Source organism: Montipora foliosa, chromosome 3, assembly GCF_036669935.1.
Source record: "Montipora foliosa isolate CH-2021 chromosome 3, ASM3666993v2, whole genome shotgun sequence".
Lineage (NCBI taxonomy): Eukaryota > Metazoa > Cnidaria > Anthozoa > Scleractinia > Acroporidae > Montipora > Montipora foliosa.
This window is the reverse complement of record NC_090871.1, coordinates 29,259,819-29,269,818: the sequence shown is the minus strand read 5'-3', so window position 1 is coordinate 29,269,818 and position 10,000 is coordinate 29,259,819. Positions and strand designations below refer to the sequence as shown.

Here is a 10,000-nt window from a genome sequence, read left to right as displayed (position 1 = left end):
GGGGGCATCTTGGGGTGCCTGTGCCTGAGGAGTGTTAATGCATTTCTCAAATTTGCCAAGAATTTCTTGACAAATGGTAGGTTGTAAAGATGGATGCAAGGTTGCCAGTGGTTGAAAGGAAATAGCTTTGAATCAGTGCCATGTGCAGTTGATTTATTTCCTTAATTAATTCAGGGTAAAGAAGTGTCTTTCAAAGTTAATAATACATGTACACGCCAAGCTGACATTCTGACATGCTATTATATTTGTGTTGCAGAATTTTTGTAGCAACAAAGCCTCAGTGGAGTTGGTATCAATCTACGTGTACATGAAAACTGTTGTCTAAATGATGACATCATTTTCACTAGCTCCTTTGATATTTGTGGGAACATTGCTTTAGTAGGAGCAAAATACTCCAGTCTTTTAATCAATCTGGCTTGTCATATGGCTCCTATTGTACCAAAGGCTCAGGAAGGAGCATCACAAACCCCTTCATCACCTCGCCATTTTAAGACATTTACCTTTGAGGTAAAGGAGACATTTGTGCGGCAAACTGTAATGATGTCACTCTGGTTCATCTTTAGTTTTGGATCCATCATATCAAACAAGTACATTTTGTCAACACTGAATGGTGATGCTAGCATACTAGGGGAGACTCAAATGGTGTGTTCAGTCATCTTTGGAGCATTCAAGATGTATCTTCCTTGTTGTTTGTTTCACCGGACTTCTGGCCATCACCAAGATGGACATAAATTTCACTTTTTCCGGAACATGGCAATTTTAGGTTGGATGAGGTAAAGTTTGTTATCAAGGGTCTCCACAGACAAGAGGATTTTTGTAGTCATTGATTACATACCGGTATAACTATTTGTCATCGGTGGTAAATACTAATTTCTTTGTCAACAGCTACTGTTGGGTTCAAAAAGCTAAGACTGGTTGCGCACCGGTGGCTCAGTTGGTTGAGCATTGGGCTGCCATGTGGGAGGTTGTGAGTTCGACTCCGGTTGGACTAACACTCAGGTTCTGAGAATAACTGAGGAGAAAGTACTGCCTTTGTAATTAGCCATGCAAATGGTTAGACTTTCAAGTCTTCTCGCGGGATAAGGACTATAAACCGTAGGCCCTGTCTCACAATTCTTCAATTTTCATAAACTCTGTGGGAGGTTAAGATCCCACACTAGTCGAAAAGAGTGGGGTATATAGTTCCTTGTGTTGTGGTCTGGCTTTTCCTTCAGCAATGTGGTTTTGTTGGTGTAATCTTCTGAATGGACTACTGATCGATGAAACCACAGTAGTCAAATTGAAGGAGTCCAAGTGCTGAAACTGGTAAACTGAAACTGGTAAACTGGGTCAGTTACAAAAAAAAATTAGAGTTGCAACAGCTTGGGAAACAGGGTTTAGTGCTAAAATTATGTTCACATTCTCAGTTTTCTTGGGTTGCCATTTGTTTGAAGGTGAACACAAGTGCGACCACAATGCTTCCACTACTAGTTTAATTATTGACCTTACCTTTGTTATTTTAGTGTCTGTATCCTTCCGTGCATACGTATTATATTAGTAATAATTTTCATTACATCTGCCCCCGCCTAAGATAATGTGGATGGCAGTTGAGGTGTTTTCGAATTAATATGTGCTTCACGCTGTGATGTCTTCATATTATGCTACATGTACTGGTAATTACGTGTACATGGTGTAGATAGGTAAATAAAAGTGAACGATGCAAGGAAATGTTGGGCAATAACAAACAGCATTTTACATAATTTTTGACAATGCCTTGAAAATACATGTATGATAGTAAAACAGGAGCAGGAACATTAATTAATGAGAAGGCAACATTTCGTCGTCATCTTTTTGATCTGCATGGTTCATTACATGTTATCTTGAAATACCATAAAATAGGAACAAAACTCAGTTATTATATTTGGATCACTGATAATTATTATCTGTGAATAACTGTTGTAAATAATATGATCGAACATTGTTTGAAGATGTTGATACCGAGGCTATGCTTTTACTTTCTATGGTTGCGTCTGATTTTCTATCAATTACTATAATCTTTGATCTTCAAAGTAAAAGGAATCGCTGTAAATGCTCGAAAATTACTCACCTTCAATTGCTATGCTGAACAGCGCTTCAATATCAATGCTGCCTGCCCTTGCGTGACTCACGTTATCCAGAACACCTCGCGAACTTGGTGAACAATGCCGATAACACCTTGTGTACCCGGTTGAGCAAATCGAGAGATTGCTTTCACCTGTACAATCTCTACCAATTTACATAATTTCCCCTTTTACGCAAAGTTCTATTTTGCCTCCCCAAGGCCAAAACCCATCAGCGGCAATGAATTATGAATGTGACAGGCACATTTAAGTACTGACCACTGACAATGATGTTATTGGTAACACAGTCACAATAATGACTGCTCAATGACAAGCTGTACTCTTAAAAAAATGTTATAACAAAAGTTAAGGTTCACATTACAACTGCACCCCAGTTGTTCAAAAGCCCGATAACTTTATCTAGCGGATAAGTCACTATCTGTCAGTTTCAATCTCTGCAAAGATTTCACTACATCTAGTTATAAGTGTGTAAGAAAATAATTAAAAGTCCTTTGTCAAAAAAGTGGGATAGGGGAAAACTGGAGTTTCTGAATAAAAACCTCTTGGAGCATAGTAGAAAACCAACCAACAGCCCACAAGTGATGCTGGGAATTGAACCCCGGGCCACATTGGTGTGAGGCGAGTTCTCTCGCCATTGTGCCATCTGTGCTCATTACTTCATCTGACTAATGCTTTATCCTGTTTGGATATAACAATGGAAACCTATGCTTACCTCCTTTATTTCCTTTTCAAGGTTTGCAACAATTGTGTGCTCTCTCATTACACTGAAGTATGTAGCTGTTTCTTTCTCTGAGACAATTAAATCTTCAGCACCAATATTCACTGCAATAATTGCATGGCTTATGTTAGGTGAGTGGTGATTAACATAATAAATTATTATTTTGTAGTTTCAAATTTTTTGCCAGTGTTCTTGGCATATGATCGAGATGGAGTGAAAACTGTTTTTAGCAGTCATCAAGCATTTATCTTAACAAAATTAGTGTTGTTATCGTGTATCCTGTACAGTATTTGTTATCGTGGGAGGCACAGTGGACTCATGGTTAGTGTACTTGACTCTGGATCGAGTGGACCGGGTTCAGCTCCTGGCCTGGGACATTGTGTTGTGTTCTTGGGCGAGACACTTTACTTTCACGGTGCCTCTCTCCACCCAGGTGTATAAATGGATACCGGCGAATCTAATGCTGGGGGTAACCCTGCGATGGACTAGCATCCCATCCAGGGGGAAGTAGAAATACTCCTAGTCGCTTCATGCTACAGAAACCCGGAGATAAGCGCCGGCCTGATGGGCCTTCTAGGCTCGTAGCAGACTTTACCATCTCTTAACAGGTGCAGATGGGCTCTAATGATAGATATTTTAAATATTCACAGCTATGAGACCACAGAGTCAAAAGTTTTGATTCACGGTCAACACATTATTTCTTCTTTAATGGTTCAGTATATTTACAGTGATTCGAGATACATATATACAGAAAGGTAGGCTGATGCAGGGGGTCAAAAGGATGATGAGATGAACATTAATTTTTTGTGAGCACTTTTTGCTTTTTTGTTCAACATTTTTTTTGTTAGTATCAGCCTGCTGTCTAGAAATCTTGAGCTCTCATAACATTACAATGTATGTGGCAGTGTCCCACAATTACGCTGTATTAGAGTCACCAAATGTCACTGATCAAGCAAATGATATACCGTATTTACTCGAATAAGCGCCGCATCTGGGACAAAAAAGTTAATACGTGCCGACCTCGAATAAGCGCCACACCGCCGATGCGGAACTTATTCGAGGAATTTCGTATAACCAGGAAAAACACTATAAATTGTTCCACAACGACAAAGGAGTTCACTCTCACCGCGGGTTTTTTTCACCGCATGAATTTCTCTCATAATTCTAGATTTACTATCAGTTTAGTATCACTCCATAGGAAAATTAACAGATAGAAAGTGTACTGTTGAATAAAAATATAGAAAAAGTAAAGTTGTCTGGTACAGTGTTTAAATAAGCGCCGCACTTGTGGCGCGAAAAATTAAATGAGTGTCACGGCGCTTATTCGAGTAAATACGGTATTTGTCTATTTTATAATCCACATTCTGTGACCAAATTTTACCAAAACATTTTCAGTTTTATAAGAGCGTCACCTTTTCTGGCCAGCATGTGTATATAGTGGCAATTCACCTGTGGGTTGAGTTTGTTGTTTCTCTACTCTTCTCTGACAGGTTTTTTTCTTTGGGTACTCTGGTTTTCCCCTCTCCTCAAAAACAAAATGTTTGATTTGATTTGAGTTTGAGTGCTCCAGGATTATTAGTTGTAAAACGGTAAACATGCTGCTCTCTTTAAAATAAAGGTGCTTTAGTCATTATATTTCACTAGTTCTAAAATACATGTAATGATAATCTCCACAGATTAATATCAGGCAGGGGTTGTTTCTATTTCTACTGGGTAATAACATTAATAATAAATAATTATTATGTTGCATTTGCAGGAGATAAGTCAACTTTATTCGTAAATCTTTCTCTTATCCCCATCATGGCTGGTCTTTCACTTTGCACAGCAACAGAGCTTAGCTTCAACATGGTTGGATTTATTTCAGCCATGTTGAACAATGTGATGGACTGGTAAGTAACAAACTTCTTCAGCCAGTCACCAGTGCAGTAAAGGAAAATGAGAAAAAATAAATCAATGCAAGTGATTTCTATTCTAGGTTTACACTTATGAGGACTTTGATTTCTGTTTCTTTTGATTTTTAATTTTGAAACAATACATTCAGTTTCCAAAAGGGGGGAATACTACTACAACTACTACTACTACCATATACACCACCACCACCATCACTAACTACTACTACTACTACTACTACTACTACTACTACCACCACCACCACCACCACCACCACTGAGTTCAGGTGGCTATATGCAAGAACAGCCAATGTGGTTGGTAGTTGTTTTTTTCAACATAGTTGAAGGTGGATTTACATCAATAATTGTAAGTAGATTCCATCATTAATAGAATTTGACTATTCTAGTGCTACCATACATTACACTTATAGACAACAGGTAGCCTTTTTGAGGATAACGTTGATCAATCAATAAAATTTATTTCTTTGATTTTCTTCAGTTTCCAGAATGTTTTTTCCAAGAAGCTTCTCAGTAGTGATCATCCTTACAGTCCTCCAGAACTTCAGTTTTATACAAGTGCTGCTGCTATTGTTGTTCAGCTGCCATTTTGGTTCTTCATGGTAATTAGCTAATTTGTCACAATAACCATGATGTATTTTTAAGCTTCCCATGGGGTTGCCATAAGCATTTGCTCTCCCCCCTTTGCAAACTCTTTTGTGTGCATTAGAGCACTTGATATATGGGCCAGGAAGCAAACAATTAACTTTTTCTCCAAGAATGTGTACCTACAAACTTTTTTTTAACTCCCAGGTGCAGGGTTTTTTCCTTACAAATAATATTTTAGTAGAGGACTTGATCATTTCTGCAGAAATGTCTTTATGCAAATATTTTACCCATTTCTGAACACCAAAGTTCCCGAGACAATGTGACTGTTCCTAGGCATGTACTGTACACACAGAAAAATATTAGAGTGAAAACACACTGATGGAGCATGGTAAATGAACTGTTTTCAGCATTTTACATAACTATGAGTGAAATATTCATTCAGCTACAGGCACAGGCATGAGAAATCATTTGGTTCTGAGGCATTTTTCAAGTATTTGGGAGGTTTTTTTTTTTCCTGAGAAGGCTTGAGACTTTCGTCTTGGACATAGACATTTCCTTTTAAAAGAGCTCTTAAACTGAAGTCCTTTTTTTTTAGATGAAAATACCATCATCACCCATAGCATTTCTATTTTAATGTGGGTACAGAAAAGAGATGAATGAGTGCTAAAGGTGTAAATGATCTCATACAATAAAATTTTCATCAATTCAGGAGTGGCCCAGTGATGTGGTGAAGTTGACAGAGAACAAATTTTTGATATTTATCTTTATATTGAATGGATTCATGTTTTACATGCAAAGCCTTACAGCATTTGGATTGATGTCTCTCATATCTCCAGTTACTTTTAGGTATGCAAAATTTTCTTTTAAGTATTTTACTGTTTGTTACATTGATGGTGAATGAACTGAATAATAAAGAAAGGGCTGCAACAACTCCCAGGAGTGTGGTGTGGGTATGTTGTAAGTAATACAATACATACATACTTGATTGACCACTCCCCTTGGGGCTTTTCAGGGCCTTTTCGGGGCCAAGGAAACAATCAACGAAACAACAGAAACCAACAACATCTGTTAAGGACGGTGCCTACTATTGTTATTGTGCATACGTTCTGCGCATCTCTGAGATACTCAGATTTCCTATCGCCAATGCTTACTAATACAGGGATATTTTTGCGTGGTTTAAAAGTAGATCTTAGTAAGTACTCTTGGTATCCAAAAGAAAATTGGGGGTAACCATGCATTTTTGAGAGATAATTAAGCTTCAATTTGAGAAGGAACGCCATACATTGCTTTGTATTTTAAAGCTTTTTACAAATATTATGCATGAATTATCTTTGAAAAATGCGTGGTTACCCACAATTTTCTTTTTGGATTTCAATAACACTTGTTAAGATCTACATTTCCTGCATAATCACACACCGGGGAAAAAATATCTTTAATTAGTAGGCACCGTCCTTAGGAATCCCATTTGGGCAGAGGCAAACCAGTCAAGCTATTTACAAGTGCAGCTGACAAGTTGAACCAGCGACTACCAGGAACAAATTCAACGATTAGTCAGAACGAGTATTGAACCTGGGAACTCCATATCTCAAGGCAAGCATCCTATCCACTGGGCTGCACTGTTACTTTCAACAATGTTGGCAATAATAGCGATACATATTTTGATAGCACAAGCCATCATCATCATCATCATCATGCGGACGCATCCGAGAATGAGTTAACAATGCTTTTCCAAGAGACTCTATCAGCCATCAAATTTGGGAGATCATTTATATCTTGATTGATGTCCCTTGCTATACAGTCAATGTAGTTGAAAGGTCTTCTTCCTCTAGATGTGCGTGGGAACCTCATGCAAATGACGTCAGAGATTATTTGGTCATACAAGTCATACGGGTAGTACAGTAACTATTAGTGGTTAATAATTAATGCACCCCCCCCACCTCCCCCCCACCCTCAAAACTTTGTGCAACACCCTTGTAACAAGAAGTAAGTGTGAAAATATAATGGATGCAACATGCAGCACCCATCATTGTTGTGATTTCTTGCACAGTGATCCATATGGTTTGCTGTTGGGTGAGGTAACTAAAGATAATTTATAGCAGTTTAAATGTGTCAGTCAAATTATTAAGAAAAGAACCATTTTTTCACTCTTTCAGTGTGTCAAACACAGTGAAGAGAGCGGTACTGATTTGGTTGTCAGTATTGGTGTTTGGGAATGAAATAAGCACTCTTGGTGCCATTGGAACTATAATGGTGACCTTTGGAGTCTTCTTCTACCAAAAGGCAAAAAGTCACCAAAAATGGCTCAAAGAAAAGGCTAGACAAGACAAGGAAAACAGTGTTGTTTAGACAGCTTGTTAATAGGAGGCCTTCATTGAAAAAGTTTTAAAGCAATTTTATTGGCTGCTTGAGTCAAGGATTGTTGACAGTGTGACTACAATAATTGATAGCGTGAACTTTGCTGTTGAACTTGGCAAATTCCTTATTCCATGGCGGGAGTTTTTTCTTGAACAAGTGGCACATTCAAGCAAGTTGGCATAATGAATGAAGCAGGAATATTTTATTAAACTGATTTTATTCGATGACAAAGAAGTGAGAGATTATTTTACATGTAGCCAAACAATAACTGAAGAACAGTCAAACTGCATTGACTGAAACATATTATTGACATGGTAACTGGAAAAAAATTAAATGTCTTTAACGTAAATATTGAAATAGCTTTATCACAATTTTTCAGTAGTGTAGCATTTCTCGTACAACATGCTATTGTTTGATATTTTAAGCGTCCTCTATTGTTTTTAGGTCTAAGTCATTGTTTCAATATTATTGTTCAGTGTTTTGTTTTTGGCTAGGGAAGCAAGCCAATCACATTATACAATGCAATATAAGAGCTGCTACATCACCCCAATTTTAAGGAAAACAGAGTTACAGTTTATTTGAAAAAAAAAAAGTAAATACTGAATTTTTCTTGTTCTCAAAAAATTAATATAGTGGCAAAGTTTCCTATAGATCCACAAAAAATAATAATAGCTGATGTCACAGATTTATTTTGTGGTCAATAGAATATTTTAAATTGTAGTCTGATTTTTGATTTAATAAAAAGGAAGATAAACAAGATGACAGTGTTTGGATTTCCACTGCGACTTTGCTCTGAAAAAAGTAGTTTGCACAAGCTATTAGCTAAAACCAGGGCTTCTTGTTTTTAACCCATTGACTCCTAGAAGTGGGAGTTACCAGATTTTGCTCTGTCTAACGCCAGATGATTTTACTTGTCAGTGGGGGCGGTGCAGGGTGGTTCAGGTGTCAATAGGTTAATTTCAGTTTGAACAAACCCCAAAGTATTTTCCTTTGGGGAATTTTCCACTGTTTTCAGGGTACACTCTTCTTGCACACGAAAACCCCATTTTCAATTGGGAAATGTTCAATTAACCTCCCAAACATATTAAATGTTAAAGGGGCTATGTCACGCTATTTTATGATGTTTAGAGGAAATCTTTAGATTATCACATTACCGGTAATAAGTTCAAAACTCGAAAATGTAAATGTGGAATTCCTTTTAATTACTGATAAAATTATTGTTGCATCACAGACAAGATGATTCGGAGCAAATACGACCTTTATCCAGGTGATTTGCCATAAACTTGAAAAACGTCTGGCCGACTTTTTTTCCAAGATTACCCAAATGCAATCTTGTCCATGCTTCTCTTTCCTATTGCTGTATTTCTTTTATGTTGTTCAACAGTTTTAGCTGGTTATTGCAGTGTTTTATTCTACTTTTTGGGAATTTTGAGTATCATGAAATTACATCATTTTGTGTGACACAGCCCCTTTAAATAAGCCACGCACTGCGATGAAATGTCAGTCTAGCACACACAGTATCCTAAAACAAAATAAATAGGATTCATCTCTATTTTCAAACTGCTCACAGTGTATCATTGATATGAAGATGTAAATTATGAGAGTCCATTAATACAGTGGACAGTTGTAGTTACTAACAATAATTTTATTTTAACCTTGAAACTGCATTTATCATCTCTCTCCAAAACACAAGCATGCACAAAGCCTATTACCCTCTGATATCTGATTCAGTCCTTTGTAGTTCAAAGTAAAAGAGTAAAAGCGAAGCAACCATATTTAACTGACAAACGTGAGGTCGTCCAGATAAATTTATCCAGTAAATAATTCACTTTATTATATGAACACCAATGAAATACCAAAATGTTCAAAATTCTATTGAGAACCCTGAATGATACTGCTATACTGCCTGGACTGAATTGTGACAAGGTGGTAAATTTGTAGTTAACAGCTATGCGTGCTGGGAAGGCAAATTAGAGTTCCCCTAAAGGAACTGAACCTATGAACCTCTGATAACTATAATGTAGCAATAATACTACTACAGTCCAGTTCATTTAAGTGGGTTTACTGGTCAATCCACAAGCAATAACAAAGCTTCATTGTTTATCATCCTTCCCTATCTTTCTGGCAAATAAACACCAAATTGACAAATTTTGGACAAGAGAAACTGCCTGTTTCATCTTGACAGCAGGAAGAGAGAGCCCTCGTTGCAGTTTTTCCGCAAGGGAAACTCTAACCCAAATGCCAACACCTTTTTTCTCAGCTTGCAATTCTGCTTTCAACAGTCTCTTCTGCAGTTTGATGTAAGGTGTGCTCTTTGTTAGGGTTGACAAGGG

General features: G+C 37.4%; 1 protein-coding gene across 1 annotated transcript in view; it reads left to right on the top strand.

The window, feature by feature from the left end:
• The window catches only part of LOC137997257 (solute carrier family 35 member E2A-like), a 12,923-nt gene extending 4,497 nt beyond the window's left edge, over positions 1-8,426 (top strand). Inside the window, exons 2-7 of the mRNA XM_068843137.1 lie at positions 257-773; positions 2,833-2,948; positions 4,574-4,706; positions 5,206-5,326; positions 6,022-6,158; positions 7,466-8,426. Coding sequence (XP_068699238.1) covers positions 424-773; positions 2,833-2,948; positions 4,574-4,706; positions 5,206-5,326; positions 6,022-6,158; positions 7,466-7,658 — 1,050 coding nt within the window. The 5' untranslated portion in view covers positions 257-423 and the 3' untranslated portion in view covers positions 7,659-8,426. The remainder of the gene's footprint in view (positions 1-256; positions 774-2,832; positions 2,949-4,573; positions 4,707-5,205; positions 5,327-6,021; positions 6,159-7,465) is intronic.
• The last annotated feature ends 1,574 nt before the right edge of the window (positions 8,427-10,000 follow it).